General features: G+C 39.5%; 1 protein-coding gene across 4 annotated transcripts in view; it reads right to left on the bottom strand.

Annotated features, from left to right (window-relative positions):
- Positions 1-8,050: 8,050 nt before the first annotated feature.
- agtpbp1 (ATP/GTP binding carboxypeptidase 1) overlaps positions 8,051-17,285 on the bottom strand; it is an 18,672-nt gene continuing 9,437 nt past the window's right edge. For 3 of the 4 annotated variants that reach the window (XM_049762290.1, XM_049762291.2, XM_049762293.2), the window contains 13 exons: positions 16,656-17,257; positions 16,367-16,450; positions 16,186-16,275; positions 15,970-16,118; positions 15,648-15,735; positions 14,995-15,139; positions 14,762-14,912; positions 14,308-14,488; positions 14,108-14,237; positions 13,896-14,027; positions 13,638-13,814; positions 12,623-12,774; positions 8,051-11,174 (listed from right to left, as the gene is read on the bottom strand). In XM_049762290.1, the coding sequence (XP_049618247.1) occupies positions 10,955-11,174; positions 12,623-12,774; positions 13,638-13,814; positions 13,896-14,027; positions 14,108-14,237; positions 14,308-14,488; positions 14,762-14,912; positions 14,995-15,139; positions 15,648-15,735; positions 15,970-16,118; positions 16,186-16,275; positions 16,367-16,450; positions 16,656-17,257 (2,301 nt within the window). In that variant the 3' untranslated portion in view covers positions 8,051-10,954. The remainder of the gene's footprint in view (positions 11,175-12,622; positions 12,775-13,637; positions 13,815-13,895; positions 14,028-14,107; positions 14,238-14,307; positions 14,489-14,761; positions 14,913-14,994; positions 15,140-15,647; positions 15,736-15,969; positions 16,119-16,185; positions 16,276-16,366; positions 16,451-16,655; positions 17,258-17,285) is intronic. The other variant, XM_049762292.2, reaches the window with a different exon arrangement.

The following is a 17,285-nucleotide window of genomic DNA, read 5'->3' as shown; positions in this document are numbered from 1 at the left end:
AGAATATAACGGTCAAGATTAGCATGTTTTCCAGGCTTATGGGTAAAATCAGCCTAATAAACATGTCAGCCCAAGATGAATTCATTGGGACAGAAATCTGGCCCGGGGTCAAAGTAAGTTGCTGACCCCTGCATTTGGCGCTTGCAACTTTAGTCCCAAGAGATTTGCAGTTATCACAATGTTCTATATTCCCATTACAAAGTTATTACTACTAATAAGTAAGGCTCTTTATTCAATGGTATTGGATTATTACAATATTAATGACATTGTCACAATGGTATTACAGTATAATTACATGTCAATATTACAGCTTGACAAAAAAAAAAAAAAAGCTCTCACAGACTGGGGGACAAACATGAAAGTTGAGATGAAGACGTGATTAGAAACAATATTGGGGTTCTCACCACAAAAGTGCAAAAGCGTCCGTTGGGCACGGTCCGAATGGAAAAGGTCAGAAAAAAAGGACAAGCTGGTGAACGAGAGTCATTCCTCATCCAACGTGGTCTCTTCCTGCTTGAGTTTCCCGTACCAGTCAAATGGAACAGCCAGTAGCGCCATTAAGATTTATGAGCTTGGAAATATAAGACACTTGTTGTTGGGCGGGGGAGCAGGTGGCGGGAAGACGACGAGGGCGAAGATGACACCACAAGGAGACGGGAGGAATAAAAACAAGCGGGACAAAGATGTATGCACTCCTTCCAGAGGCCATCACGATCATTATCTTTGACATGCCATTTGGATGCTGTTATGCCACCAAAAAGCAAGCAAGTGCGGCAGAGATAAAGGGCTGAATGGAACACATCAAACATGGGCAAAAGTGTCGCATATCTGAGCCCATTAGCTAACCTCGCTGGATCACGTATTTTGTTGCAGCAATAAGCAGCAATGAATGGGCCCCTTTTCTCAGAATTCATTTCCAGAAAAAAGCACAAAGTTATTATGTGTCTGCTGGTACTGGGGAGCAATGAATCTCTCCAGGGCAGTTTCCAGTTTTATGACATAATACGTTAATATTCAACACAATGCCTTCAACCTGTCATTTCTGATGTAATAGTACGTGTGATGTTAGAACTATTCTTGTTTTCCATTTGCTAATTACGCAGTGTACTTGCCCTTGTCCTGTCATTCTCAATGTCCCTTCCTTTCCAGAGCGTCATAAAGGAACGTAGCGGAAGGAAACACTAAAGAACAACTCAAAGTAAAAAAAATTGATTATGTCGGCATGTTCTGTTTACCAACTATTTTAGAAACAGATTCAACATTTATCGAAAGTATGAACCTTTAACTCTAGGACCGTTTTTCCAATTCTATGATTTGCTATATAGAAGAAGTCTTTTTAAACCTGAGCAAACCTTTCAGGCTCCACCACATTTATGACCAAAGAAGGCGTGAGAGTGAAAAACAATCAATGGAGTAAAAGGGCAAATCATGGCTTATAATAAAGAGGCTATTTTTTAAAAAGAATAAAGCAGGGGCGCAGACAGCGCCACAGATACTTTTGATGGAGTCTCCAGTGGAGCAGTCATGACGGCCCAGCGCCAGCCGGCGTAATGAGTTGACGGATGGATCAATCGCTCCTGCTTAGCCCGCACGATCAATAGCTTTGTTTTGACATCCTACATTAACACAAAACTAATTGCCGCCATCGTTTGATGCTCTTGAGAAACAAACAGACAACACATCACAAGCATCATTAGCAATGACAACTTTGGTAGGCGCTTTGGTTAGCATTCAAATATGCATTTGGGCCACTTTGGGTTTATCAGCTGGCTCAACGTAGGGCTGCAGCTTGTCTTTTGGGTTGAATGATACAAACAGAGGAACTGGGCAACAAGAAAAAAGAAAGTGTGGATATTTCAGAGGATGATGATGCTGGGCTCTTGAATTTCCATGACGGAGACTCTCTACGCTTGACTTTCTCATCTGCAGGCACTGTACACATGAAATGATAATAATTATTATGAAACTCAATGCATATAGTGCATTATATGTGATTATGTGGTACGGTTTGGCAATGGCGGCAAGCAAGCTAAACCTCAGTTGCAAAACCCAATATACTCCACAACAGTTCAGTGTGTGGCCGGTCTAAGTTGTGAGCGTGTGTGTGGGGGTGAGTAGAGGAGTGGTGTATTGACGCTCGGGACTTGTGGTCATGGTAGAGCAGTAGATAGATTTGAAGGCCTCAGCGGAGCGTTTGACTTGAGGGCTAAAACCACCTTTGCTGTTTCAAATAGCTTAATGAAGCTTGTGTTATTTATCAATGACCTTTCTGCCATTGCATATGTTTTTAAAAGCCTTCGATGAAGCTCAAAGAAAGCAGCTATAATGATCATTAAAAAAAAACTTGATCCAAAACTGTTTTGTCATACGACAAATTTCTATTCTGCTCTGTTCATGCTGTCATTGGACACTTTACATGTCGATCATCCGTCAATCTGCATTTTAGTGATGTGCATTCCAGTTCTTTTGAATGAACTGATTCTAAAGATTCCATTCATTTAAAAGAACTGGAATGCACATCACTAAAATGCAGATTGACGGATGATCGACATGTAAAGTGTCTAATGACACCATGAACAGAGCAGAATAGAAATTTGTCGCATGACAATGGCAGAAAGGTCATTGATAAATAACACAAGCTTCATTATGCTATTTGAAACAGCAAGGGTGGTTTTAGCCCTCAAGTCAAACGCTCCGCTGAGGCCTTCAAATCTATCTACTGCTCTACCATGACCGTTCTTTTGAACAAATCGTTCAGTCACGAGCCAACACTACTGCATTTATTCTTTGTTGTGATTTCCTTTTACATGGCAAAAACACCTGAACCTGAATGCAAATTTTACATTATTTTTTTTTTCCATTCCAGTCCGACCTTACTCCACAATCTCACTGTAGTGTAGTTAAAAGTCTTTCTTGTTAGGGTGTTGCGATTGTTGTGTTCACGACATGTCAAACACACAGGCAACATTTGAATCCATCCTTCCCATCATTGTGAATGTTCTGATCTTCTATTCCCTTGATTCCATATTGTTTCTTGCTATTAAAACAACTGAATTATTCAAGGCATAAATAATGATGATCAATCGATAACACTCTTTCATAGAGGGCTAGATCGTCTAATAATTGGCTAATCCTAAGGGGAACCCACAGTGTGTGTGTGTGTGCGCGTGTGTGTGCGCGTATGTGAGCGCGTGCGTGCGTGTATAACTCAGACAAGGGTCATGCCGGCTAATTGAGGCCTTCTTTTCTCAGGGCACGGGAAACGAGCATCATTAGCTCCATGTTTAATTAGAATTGATTTTTTTTTTAAAGAATAGTGTACAAGCCAAACGTATTTTAATAAATTCTTATAAAATCCATAATAATACATGGTATAATTCTTACATATAATTTATATATAATTTATATATAATTCTATGTCCAGATATGTGTTAAAATTTAAAAAGTTGGACACAATAACATTTGCATGTTTGGTTAAAATGTATCGTTGTATTGCCTTGTTGCAGAAGGACCCTCGTAAGCCATGGAGTTTCCATAATTCTCAATTTAATAAACAATTAAATCGAATTATTATTTTATTTATTGTATTTCTTATGTCTTAAGACCTTTAAGATTTAACTTTGAAGTGCCAGCGACTTTGTACTTTTTTAATTGAGGCCAGCATAATAGATCAGGAATTCTTTTGAGCAGATAAGTGATTCTTTTCAAATGCGTTGATGTGAGTGTGCTATGAAATGTGAATGCAATAAAGGGCATAATACAAATCCAACAAAGCAATGTCAAGGGAACTCAAGCAAGATGGTGTTTTTGGAGTTTGTGAAAAACTGATATTTTGCCAGTACAAGGTTTCCACCAGACAGCGACAATATGTGGCTTATTTATCTGTTGCTGTGGTAACACCACATTCAGGTCTTTTGAGGTCATGGGCCTTGACTTATTAAGATACATCCTTCATCATCTGTCCGTCCGTTCATTTTCCAAACTAGTTAAGGAAATTAAAGGAGGAGCATCTCATCTTAGTTATTTTGGTATATTTGGTGAGTATTTGATCTAACTAGAAAGAAAGACGTATGGGTGATTAAAACTCCGCCTCTGCTGTACTTGCACGTTCACTTGAGGTGCATTCAATGACATCTCAAAATCACATGGGAAAAAAAATGTGTTTAATACCCTAGCAATGACTAGGAATACTCGAAGATGAGTACCACCTTTGGGGGGGTGGTGAGGAATTATCTATTTAACAAGGCTAAAAAAATAAAAAGGTGATTTCGCATCATATGGTGAACAAAGAAATTCTAGAAATTCTAAAACTATAGACAGGTAGAAATTAAAAGGGAACCTGAAGACCACCAATTTATGTACGAATGTGTAGTTAATTTAAAAAGAAAAGCTCTAGTAAATAATAATTCAAGCTTCCATCCCTGTGTACTAGTATTCAAATTGTGGTTTGAAGGTCATGAATGTCGGCCTGACAGGCTTCCACCCATCGACTGCCATTGCCCCGTCATCCGTCAGCGTGAGACCTGACCGGACGCTGACACAAGACTATTTGAGCCGCCGTCTTTGACAGACAGCTGACACGAGACCTATCACTTCCTGATTGTGATGAGATGAGTTGTGAGATTGTGCTTGTGTTTGATTTGTGTGTCTCTCTGCAGAAACACACATCCAGTATACTTCCTGTTTCCTGTTTTGCTGGCCAATGATAATTTGATACACCCGGGAGACCAATGCTAACAGGGTGGAAAGTGACTCGGAAGTCAAGCTGAAATCTCTTCGGGTGTACTTTTACACAACACCGATCCAGTAAAAAAAGGACTCCTATTTTTTTTTTCTTGGGATGTATAAAAAGTTTCAAATGGAGGAATTTGCACGACAGGCCGGCATGTGATCTTGCCAAGAAACATAAATTGTCAGGTCCACAGCTCCAAGGTTGATTGAAAAAAAGAAAAGAAATGAAAGCACAAGGAAAAATGTAAAAACATTCAACTTTCTGGGTGTGGGGAGGAACACAGGATGCCTTTGTTCAGGCAATGTCATGTTTTGTTAACCTAAAAGTCAAAATGCAGGTGTCTTGTTAACAAACCACTGAACCTCAAGCACATTTTTTGTTAAAGTCAAGTCAATATATTTCTATCCTAAACAAAACGTTAATAATAAATGATGGAAATTGGTCTGTTTTGAGTTAACACAAATTAAATCCAATATGTCATGTAACGAATCTGTTTGTACATCCCAAATTTGCACAGCCATTTGAACCACGGTGTTGGGTTTAATTGGTGCCGATGGCCACCACATTTGCATATGCCTGCCAGCGGGGTGTCTCGTTGGATTGGAGGAGAGCTTTGAAAAGTGCCAATGAATGAACAAAAAAAACTGTGGATAACAGACAGGATGTGAGTAAGTGCTCCCTGAACAGAAAAAAAAAATCTGTCTCTCCAGTTACCACGGCAACGAGAGGTGCACGTTGGCTTGGCTCCCGACGTAGCTAATTATGTCGTTGTGTGTGTGTGTGTTCATGTGTGTCTACTATCTGGTTGTCATTGATATGCAAAAAATCACACACACTCAGATGTTTGCAGATGAAAACAGAATGAGGCGATGCTTCCCCTAGTGGCACATCATTATTTATTTATTTATTTATCTATCTATGCATTTTTGCATTTATTTACTTACTTTTCAGATTGTCCTTATCCATTCTATATTGTTACATTGTATTTACTTTTTATTTAGAATGTTTTAGTGAATTTATTTTTATTTATGATTTATTAAGGCTCACTTTTAGGTATTTCACTTTTTCTTTTATTGCAGTCCACGCCCCTATTTTTTTCCTTGAGGGAGAAGTCGAGTCTTTTTTTTTTTTTTTTAAGTTCTATGTGACCCCACTAGTTTAAACACAACAAAAGCTCATCATTTTGCCCAAAAGATGAGCTGTGATTGGTCATTACTTAGGGTCACAGTCACTGTGAACTAATTTTCAGTAGACTCTGAAATGGGTAAAAATGGATGGATTTTAATTTACATTCCACAAACGCAATATGAATTTGAATGCTGTGTTGAGACTAGTGGGATCACATAGAACATATTGTAAAGATTTTTTTTTACTTGATTCCCCCTGTAAAATGATTTGTTCTTTTCCATACTGTTTTGAGTTTTTGATTTAGATTTTTTTATATTAAGTTTAGTTCTGGATTTTTTTTTTTCTTTTTTGGTAAACGAGCTGTACGTAAAACGCTTCACAATGCTTCCTCCACTTTCTGATGACATGCCATCAGGAGCAGTGTTTTGCTCAAGGATACTTCGACATGGTCACAATGGCTCTGGATTGAACCCCAAACATTTGGGTTAGGAAACGACGTCTCTACCACTGAGCCACGTTGCGCCACCCCCAAAGAATGTATCAAAAAAATCTGGTGATATCAAGCAACACACACAAACACAGATACACACACACACACACATTGCAGGCCTCTTCTTTCTTGCGGTCTTGTAGTTTCTCACAGGAGCCATTGTGTTGCCTCAGTAGGACCACCAGAGCGCTTGACGAGAAGCCAAGTCGGACCACTGCGCTAATTGGCCCGCTGTGAGCTCCCACACTGCATCACAACTCACACACACGCACACATAAAGGGAGATTGATTTGAAAGAAGAAGAGAAAAAAAAAAAAAAAAGGGGGGGTTCAAAGTCCTCTTGGCAACAAGCGTTCACTTTTCCATACTTACGTCAAAAACCTTTCATGGATGATGTTAAAGGGGGATTTGGATGGGGGGCCAAGGGGGTTTGAGGACAGAATAGGGGCGTGTGACTGTGTGTGTGGGGGGGGTTGTTTGTCAAGTGTACTTCAGCTGCTGTGATTGACAGAAAGAACCGGAAGCTTTTCGAGCCCTTTCTTTTTTTATGCCTCAATGAGGACCTTTTGGAGCCCTTATGCCTTCTTCAAATTGGCACTCAGAAACATGCTTTGGTTTTCACACGGTTAAGTTAACATTTAATAATAATAATGATATAATAGTCCTGCGATTGGCTGACGACCAGTTTAGGGGTGAACCCCGCCTACTACCAAAAGACTCAGCAGTCTAGGCTTCAGCATGCCCCGTGACTGCCATGAGGGAAAGCAGTTCGGAGGACGAATGAATGAAACGAATAACAATAATAATAATAACAATCATAATAATGGGAAGAAGAAGAAATATCAGCACTTGTATCCATAAATACCTGTTCTTTCTTGCCCTTTTTGATCTGCAATTAATTCATATTTTAAAAATAAATAGATCAGATTATTTGCCATTCAAAGGAAACTGTAATAACACCCTTGCCATTGAGGTAGAAAAACAAATAAATGTGATAAAGTCAAACTGATATCCATCTTACAAAAATAAACAAATACGTGTCTTTAAAAACAAACCATCTAACCCTTCCCACTGAGTTAGTAAATTTATGAATGCAATGTACGTTCATTATAAAATGATTTTCATTTTCATACTTTCATGTCTGTGGAACCACATTGCATAAAGCGGTTATATAGAACATTCTAAGGTATTTTATTTGTGTGTATATATACATATATATATGCACTCATATTCATAATTGTTCACCATATGTCCCAAAAACAAGTGAAGCGAAGGCTGCAATGAGTCAACTTAACTGTTTAAGGAAAAGAAAAGCAGGCTGTATACTTTTAAGGGGACCAAAAAACTAAAAGCACCTGAGGCAAAATACAAAGTGGCTAAATGAAGTTTTTATCCTCACTTGTACTATACGACATGCATTAAGGTGAGTTGCCTATTAAAAAACCACAGACGCTAAGTTTATTTGTGTAAATATAAAGTAGAGTGCAAACTCCAAAGCTTCAATGAGCTCATAAAAGTTGAACTCCAACATCTTTGGGGGAAATACACCTCAAACCCTGTTATCATAAATATACTAATCTAAACAGTAACCGTAAAGCCGAAACTGCATTGTAACCAGACGACGCCCGAACAGCGGCACATCGCTAAACCTTTTTACGATCACCAGTTTAGATCCAGTATTTATAGTTCACACAAATATATTAAGTTGATCACTTTCACATTTTATTTTTGACCTATTCTTGACTCTTTGCTTCTGTTTGCCCCCCCACACAAAAAAAAAATCTCCATTTGGTTTACCATTAGACACACGCACACAAATACACGCAACTGTTAAGACGTTTGTGAGTGAAACAAAATGCAAGTTTAAAAAAAAAAAAAAAGATGGAGAGGTTTTTGATGGAGGGAGAAAATGGCCAGAGTGAGGGGAAGCGTAATCAAATTGAGAGAGGGAACACAGTAGCAAAGCATTAGTGCAGCTGAATAATGGAATAACTTAAAAATTGTACACACACACACACACACACACACACACACACACACACTTAAGCACTCCCATGCTCAGATGCCTAATATACACACAGGTTGCATCCCCGAAACAATACTCCATTAATATCTCTGTAAAAAAGCAACAAGTGGAAAGAAAATGCATGTTCACAAGCAAGTGGAGACTATTCAGCAGTAGCTGGACTCTCAATACACAAAAGCACCATCTTAAACACACATATACATATATACTATATATGGATATACTGGATAAATAGAAAGATACAAACATCATGAGCGTGTTCTATGCGGCTTCTGGTCCATCTAAGCTCAATATTTACTGCTGCGTATTGTGTGTGCACTGCAGTGTCTTTGTGAACATTCAACAACTGTGCCGTAGAAACATGTTTGTTTTGGGGGGTTGAAGGTGGAACCTCAAGTTTCGTGGTTTCAAAGCAGTTTTTTTTTTTTTGCCCAAAAGCATAGAAGGGAAAGTTACTTTATCCATGTCAGGGTAAAACTGTGTCCATCATTGAATATTCATGGATGGTGCACCAGTGTTTTATGCTAAATATTCTAATGTGAAAGTGAAAAGGCCTCACTAAAATTTGCAGCAAATGACGACGGTCACGATGACAAAAAAAAAGGCATCAAAGGAGAGGAGAAAAAAAAAACGTGTAAGAAAAATAAAATTATTTTAAAAAATGTGAATATTATTGAAAACCTTTTTTTTCTTAAAAAAAATGTAAACAAATATTTTCAAAATGGCTATAATATGACTTAAATGTAAGAAAATAATGTTTTCAAATTTAAGGACAGAAGCAATTTATAATTTGTAAAGTTATGATGCAAATAAAATATATTTTTTTAATTCTATAAATTGGTAATTAGTTCATATAAATATCACCTCCCCTAAACAGAATGAGCACAAGAGAAAATGCACGGATGAAATTTTACTTTACAGAAATGATTAATTCTACGGATATCAGTGTTTGTTCTTTTGAAATGCTGTACCCCTAAAACTGCGCTCCAATTCTGCTCCTTAGCACTAACACGGAATCCTCATCAAGCTCACCTATCTGAGATTTCATGAGGTGATACAAGTTGGCATAGAAATGCATCCACAACATTTCATGTGGAATTTCATATTTTGTGACTTAGTATTCCACTAAAGGTTCCGCTGTATGTGCATTGCACTGAAAGGGGGTAGAGGGGTGCTTGTGAGGTCAAGTGTCGTCAAGTGTCCTACGCAAGGAACACTTGAGTTCAGTAGTGAGGTTTCCACCACAGCTCATGTTAAGACAGAAAGTGGGGAGTAAACAAGTTAAAGTGCAGTGTGAATGTGAGAAGGAAGGCGTCTTGGTTTTTGAGGGCGGGATCAAGGGGTCTGGGTAGCTTGTAACAACATGAAGGCCCGTGTGAGCTTCTGATGCCACCCCAGGGTCAATGTGGAAAGAAATTGCATGACTGCGCCCATTTGCAGGGGGATTGTCTAAAGTTTTACACCAAACAGCAGGCCAAATAGACCCACCAACTCCAAACACCGCTGTTGCAGAGGTTCATGCTGTGACCACCGGCTTTAAGGCTGGATTTATACTACATGGGTTAAGAGAGGCCAATGTGAGGTCATCAAAATACACAAAATGGAGGGCAGAGAGCGAAATAAATTAGCAGTGTTTTGCAACAGGTGCATCAAATGGTAAATTTTATGTACTATTTATTTTTTACAGATTGTTGCAAAAAAAAAAAGACAAAATGTTGAGTCTTTTTCAGTGAATTTCCAAATTTGGGTCACTATTAATGTTGTGATATTTGGAATTTCAACTTATTTTAGTTCAACGCATTAAGTTACTTAGTACTGTGCATATAACTATGTTAAAAAAGAAATAATAAAATATGACGTTTTCAAAGGATAAAGATTTTAGAACAAATTTTGTTTCAATATTATCAGTAAAAAAATGATAATTTTATGTCATAATTTTGGGACAAATGAAGTTGGAATTTTTTAAGACAAAAGTTAATAAGAATAAATAAATTTTCCAAAAAATAGTCATCATTTCACGACTAGTTGTATTTTTTGGATGAATGAAGTCAAGAGGGAAAAAATGGCAAAAAAAATCTGAATTTTAGTAGAAATAAAATTATATCAATATTAGAACAAAGTTGTAATTTTAGCACAAAGAGGGTCAAATGTTTTGAGAAAATGTCTTGATGTCATATTAGTGTGTTATTTTTGGACAAATAAAATTTTAAGAAACGATTTTAAGTGACTAAAAAAATATAATTAAGAAAACCAATTAAGAAAACTTGGTAGAAACCAAGAACATTACCTGTATTTAGTCAGCCTAAGCCAACTTAAGTGTTAAATGTTTGCATATTATGTATTTATCGTTGTTGCTGCCCTGTGTTGACATGTCTTTACATGCATTTTAAATTTTTTTATTTAGCAGTACGCAGTAAATAGGGAACTCGAGACTTGTAGCATAAATCCAGCCTTTAAGACGGAGAGACGACAACCGGTCGTATATAATGGAAGCTGTGAGTGTGGTTACCGTCATTGGTTTTGGAGTTGAAATTCTGCTTTAAAAAAAAACAATAAATAAGTTAATTTTAAAATAAAATCAGTGGCTACTGGTGACTGGCTCAGATTTCCAAGCATCGTGATTGTTCTCAGAGTCGGACAGCCGCTCCGGGACTTCGCCCGCGTCCGTGCTGGTGGCGACGGAGGCGGCGGCAGCCTCCAGGTCCACCTCGGTGTCCTCGTCGTTGCTCTCGGCGCTGTAATCCACCGCCTCCAGGAAGGACGGCTCGTCTTCATCCATCACGTAGGTGGTGGGGCAGCTGCAGATACATGCGGCATCATTGAAACTACTGGTTTAATCAAGCCGTGTTTCCCACCCGGTACCCATAAATATGAAGTGAAATGCAAAACACCATTTTCTGCCATGTAATGAAAGAGCATTTCATTTTTCCCTGTCACTCTATGTCATTGGGTTGAATAAATGGACAACAATACATTAGCTACAGCAATTATTATTATTATTATTATTATTATTATTATTATATATTAGTGTTAGTAGTAGTAGTATTAGTAGTAGTATTCGAAAAAAGGTGATCTAGCAGGCAAAAAAAAAATATTTACCATATGAACCTGTTATTATGACTTTAAAACTTGTTTATCCATGATTATAAAAACAATTATACATGGTCATTTGGAATTAAAATGGCTAGCCAAGGACGCCTCTGTCTTTCCTTCCCCGTGGGTCCTAATGCTTAAACGCCTGCTGCATCTTTTGAGGTTTTAGTGGCTTTAGTGGCTTTTTAATGGTGTTAATGGTCTGAAATGCGATCCCAGGGAGACAGTCCATCACGGGCCGTCTCTCCAGTGTCACGCCGGTACAAGGGGGAGACAGACACACAAATGGTGTACTGTAAATGTGTGCGTGTAATGGTGATGAGAGTTGCGAGTGAACAGGAAATGTCCTTTTCTTTGGGTTCCATTCTCCACTCGGCGCATGCATCATCATTTACATCCACGCACACACTGACCGTATCTTGCCTTTTACAAACTGGCAGACGCTCCCAATGGCCACAATATCATTGCAATGATGACGAACTATTAAATGCTAAGTGCTAACATTCTGCCTGCCTGCCTGAGAGCATCCAATCTCCGAGGAGAGAACATTGCGAGTCCCTTAATGATCAAAGGCATCAATGATGAATGAATACCTACCCAATATGAGTGCAAAGGAGAGGGAGAAGGCCAGAGGAAGATGCTCATGGGAGGGGTGGTACTGGGGGGGGTGAGTGTTAAGTGGTTTGGAGAATAAAGTCATCAAGTGTCTTAACAGAGACAGCAAACATCCAAATGATTACGTAAACAAATAGCTTGTTGTTACGTTTTGTCATCTGTTGTTTGGAAACGTTGGGATGACAGCCAATATCTGGAACACCATTACTTAGTAAGTTAGGTTTTTTGTACAAAATTAAAATTGTCAGTTGGATGTGTGTCATACATTTATGCTACAAATATAATTATAAAATTAAAATTTTGTTCTCTTAATATTATGGCTTTATTTCTCCATAAAACTCACATTTTACTCACACGAAATTTTCTTTAATATCACAACTTTATTCGTCCTAAAACGCTGTCATTGCTAACACCTTAATTTTCTCCAAATATTACCTTTTTTAAAAAAATTTTTACAAAAATTAAAACATTAATATTGACTTCAGTTGTTGAAAAATGATTGACTCACTGTTATGTCCTCTCGAGTGTCATTACTAACCTGACTACTTTAGGCTGTATCCCAATGAGGTCGCTCTCCAGGTCCAGCAGGTGCTGATGGCTGTGGAGCCCCGTCATTCTCTTGAGCCTTAGAAGGGCCACACAGAACTGAGCTCCCATCTCTTCTAGCTCTTTGGTGCCGACTTGAAAACCCTGCACGCATATCAATTCATTAAAAGCTGAATTGCACATAAAGATAACTTGTGATACAATTACTTGGACATATATTGACTTTAATTTGGCGCTGTGCTATAACAACCAACCTGGGGAAAGGTTTTGCTGTCAATACATGTTCATATAACTGTAATTTTGTTACAGGAAGTGCAGAGTCATGTGCATTGTTGTATGAGTCTCTGGAGTCTCCATAAAGAAGTGGTCAGTGGTCACAAACATACAGTACAGTATACCACAAATTCACAGAGTGCTTTTTGTGCAGTACGCCACGACGCTTATTTATTTATTTATTTACTTACTTACTTATGCAATTTTACTTAATGTAGCACATCATAACTATACAGGTAGAACCACCACAACTTGGGACCACCACTCAAAAAGGCTTCATGTCGTACCATCTGGCAATACAAAACAAGAAAGCACCTTTCAATGGCCAAAGGTTTCCTTCACAACAGTTTCTCTGCTGTCATGGAAGGCTGTTGGTTCAGGGTTAACGGAAAAAAAATAAAAATAAAAAAAAGGACTACAGCACCATCTGGTGGATACTTCCTTCTTGGTTAGAGGTGGTGCATCAGAATAGCATGTAAAATTATAGTTTTATCCACATAAAATGTTGTATTTTTCCAGTAATTTGACAGTTGTTTATATAAATATATGGAAATAAAATTGTGACTTTTTTTCTCATTTCAAAAAAATATTTCTTCGTTTATTCACAAAAAGTTTAAAATCTTAAATACATTTAAAATATAAATTTTAAATTTCTTGTCAAAAGATGATATATTTTTCACACAGTGAGACTTGGCAAAATGGTCTCAATAGTTGTGCGACAAAAATGAAGTCACCTTATATTTGCCCTGGTCGCATCCGCAGACGGTGCTCTCCATGGTGTAGCTGCGCTGCACGCCGATCTCCCGCCACACCACCACGCGCGCCGTCGACTCCTTGGAGCGCTCCACCACAAAGCTACAGCTGGCCATGCTGAAGGCTGGCGCAATCTGGGAGAGAATCTTTGGAAGGGCCTGAAAACACGGGCAATAGTGAAAAGCAGACCAATGCGTGTGTGCGTGCGTGTGTGTGTGCGTGTGTGTGTGTGCACTCACCCTATACGCGAGATCTTCTTCCAAGTCACAGGGTGTTGCGCTGATGTTGGACTGCCATACCGTTTCCTTCAAACTGCAGCCGTACATGAAGACGTTTTTCTTTCTGGAATGACCGTGGTAGTCGCAGAACACCTGAGAGCACAAACAAAGAAACGTAACATAACAGCTCACGCGACCAATCCCCGAATCACGGATGTGGCGCCGATGTGTACCAGTGGTGTTCGCTGCGTGTGCGCAAGATACTGCAGTAGGCTCTTCGTGTGGTAGATGGTCGGGTGCAGGTCAGGATTAGGATTTTGCCACTGGCGATTCAAATCTTCCCCGCTCAGAGAACATCGATGGCTGAACCAAAACAAAGGCACAATTTTTAAAAGCTGTCGGTCTGGTCAATTTTGCACACCTCCGCACTCACTTTCCATTGATGACGCCGTCAGGGTTGAGCATGGGCACGATCTTGAAGATGAAGGACTCTCTCAAGGTGGCCGCCAGCAGGCTCGTACCCATCAGGAACTCCAGCGTGCCTTTCATCACCCAGCTGGCATTGGTTTCCCCGGGGTGCACTCTTGCTGACAGGAAGATCAATGGCCGATTTCCTGCAAAGGGAAGCTCAGTTTTGCCTTCTTCTTTTTGTTTGTTTGTTTGTTTGTTTGTTTGTTTGTTTGTTTGTTTGTTTGTTTGTTTGTTTGTTTGTTTGTTTGTTTGTTTGACGAATGTCAAGAAAAAAAGTCAGAATTTCACATGAACATTTTAGTGTGAATAACGTAAAATTAGATAATGTGAGTAAAACAATACAATACAATATTACATAGGCGCTGGAATCGTAATTTTTAGGACAAATGAAGTTGTAAAATGCGAGATTGACTCACTAAACTGGCAGATGTGATCACTGGAGTTTGATTCTGGCATGGCGGTGACGGTGAGGAGCAGGCAGCTGTTTCCCCCCAATGTCTCACACAGGACATCTTGTCGCAGGTATATCCCAGGCGGCTTCATAGCCTCTAGCTTTGACAAGTGCATCTGCCAATATACAACGTAACAAAAATTGGCATTTCGATTCCCAAAAATTCTGCCAACACCAGGCAGTGTTTAATAACAATACCTTAAGAGAGGAATATGTGTACGGGTAGTGATAAGAAAAGTAGCAGACATCATCCTTGTGGCTGAAGGTGGTGCTGAAGGTCATCGTGTAGTAGGACTTCCCTTTTTGACCCCCAGTTGCAATGGAACTTCTGGCAAAATGATTTCTGCGGTGGGGGGAAAAAAAAAAGTTAAATAAATGTCTTAAAAACTGTAGAAAATAAAACAATGTTTTCAACACAATTGGTCCTCTCAAATTCATGAAAGAAAGTACAGTGAACAAGATTATTTCCTTTTGAATATTTGGATATGTATCAGTGCATGCCATATAAGTTGCAATTTTAGCGCAATTAAAATGACAAAACCATAAAATAAATGTGCATATTACTTCCTCTGTTGTCACGGCAAGAGGGAAAAAAAACCTTTGCAATTTTGCATGTTTGTAATTTATGTGATCAAAAGATAGTCGTAATATAGTATCGTTTTTTTGTGAAGTGTTGTAAAAGAGTTGAAAAAAAAAACATTTCAATGTAAGAAAGTTATAACTGCAGTGTTAATGCTGGAACAAACATGTTTTTGGGGTCTCCTACAAAATTTTGGAGGTACAAAGATTCCACCCGACGCAAATGATACACTAATTTCCACATATTCTGGTAAGAAATGAATCTGACCTACTTATAGTAACAGATGTCTGTTCCTGTTCTGACCCAGCGAGGCCTGCCACTGATGGCCTCTTGAACCGAGTACATCAGCACCTGCATGCCTAAACAAACACACACGCACTTACACAAATATTAACATACACGTTCTGTTTATAGTTATAGAGTGGTGCTTTAAGATGAAACTTGGGAGTCTTTCAAGAGATAAGACTTTGCCAGGCCAAATTTGTTTGCTTTGATTATGTTTGGAGCGTGGTCATGGAACAAATGAAACCCATATTTCAAGGCACCACTTAATGCAACTTGATTTCATAACGGGGATGGAGGAGTGATCTCACCATAGTTGAACTGGCTGTTGGACTTCTCACAGTTGATGATGTTGAAGCGGTACATGGTTCCCACGCGCATGCCGCTCACCTCAAAGTAGAACCACTGGTGGTGGTGGTTGCTGTTGATGTCCGAGTTCAGAATCAAGTCGTACTCGTACCTGTGCACAATGTCTATCATGTGGCGACTGAACTCAACACTTGGTCATCACAGATCTGCATGCTTACTTCCTGATTTGAATGGCCTTCCGGAGGTTGCCCGACTCAAACTGAGAGTTGAACTTCAGCGACTCGCCGTCGCTTTCAATCACGGGACAGCTGCAAATAAAGACTATTAACGACAGACTATATTCAGAACTGAAAAAAAAAGAATAAAAATGAATAATTTACAGGGGAAAAAAAAACATACCCGGGAATGTCGAGGTCATAAACGACTTTATCCATGATGTGGTTTGGGTAAATCAACCTCTCGATATCTTGGAATATCTTAGACCTGCATGGTTACATGAACAAATTTAGAAGATTTATTGTTTTTTGGGGAGACTTGAGTGAATCGTTGCATGGTTTAGCTTTGGCAAAATCACATATTGGTTGATTTTTGGGGCATATTATTTCAGGCTATACCAAGGAACTATGTTGCCCTAAAAGGGGAAGTGTGTCAAAATTGGCGAAAATGATTTTCACCAACATTTGCCTACCTCTGTACCCCGTACAACCTCTCCAGAAGAGGCTCCCGACACGTGGGGGCCACATGACCAAAGTAGTCTGGGTAGGCCACTTCAGTGTAGTGCGGCACAGACTTTGTCTGCTTCACCATCTTCACATAAAGGTCCAGGTCGTGAAGTGGGAGAAGCTGAGCCGTGTCGGGGACCTCCAGGACAGCCCCTTCGCCGACTTCATCCTCTGCTCCCTCCGAGCCGCAGTCTGATCCTCCTCCTCCCGCTGCTGCCAAACAGCGAATGGCGATGCCCTCCAAATGCAGAGGGGACTGCGTGGGCTTCGGGTGTTTTTGTTTGCTTTCCATCTCGTCCGCATTTAAGGGGACGCGTTCAGATGCTTGTGATAGTTTCTGCTCAGCTGGATGCTTAGGTGCCACCACCTTTTGGTCGAGGTTCTTGACACAATCTCCGGTGTCAGCCTGTGAAGTGTAAAGAGTGGGACTGGGAGCGAATGAGTTGCTGACATCGTGAGCGGTCCGTGCACTGACGTGATTCGGGGACGGCAACTGAGCTGTGGGAACAACGATGGGCTGAGCGGATTGTGCAGATGAAGATGTTGTGGAAGATTCAAAGTTGAAACCCTAAATAGGAGCAACACATATTACACGT

Source organism: Syngnathus scovelli, chromosome 3, assembly GCF_024217435.2.
Source record: "Syngnathus scovelli strain Florida chromosome 3, RoL_Ssco_1.2, whole genome shotgun sequence".
In the NCBI taxonomy this organism is placed as follows: domain Eukaryota; kingdom Metazoa; phylum Chordata; class Actinopteri; order Syngnathiformes; family Syngnathidae; genus Syngnathus; species Syngnathus scovelli.
The sequence above is the reverse complement of the archived record's forward strand: the minus strand, read 5'-3'. Positions and strand labels throughout refer to the sequence as shown.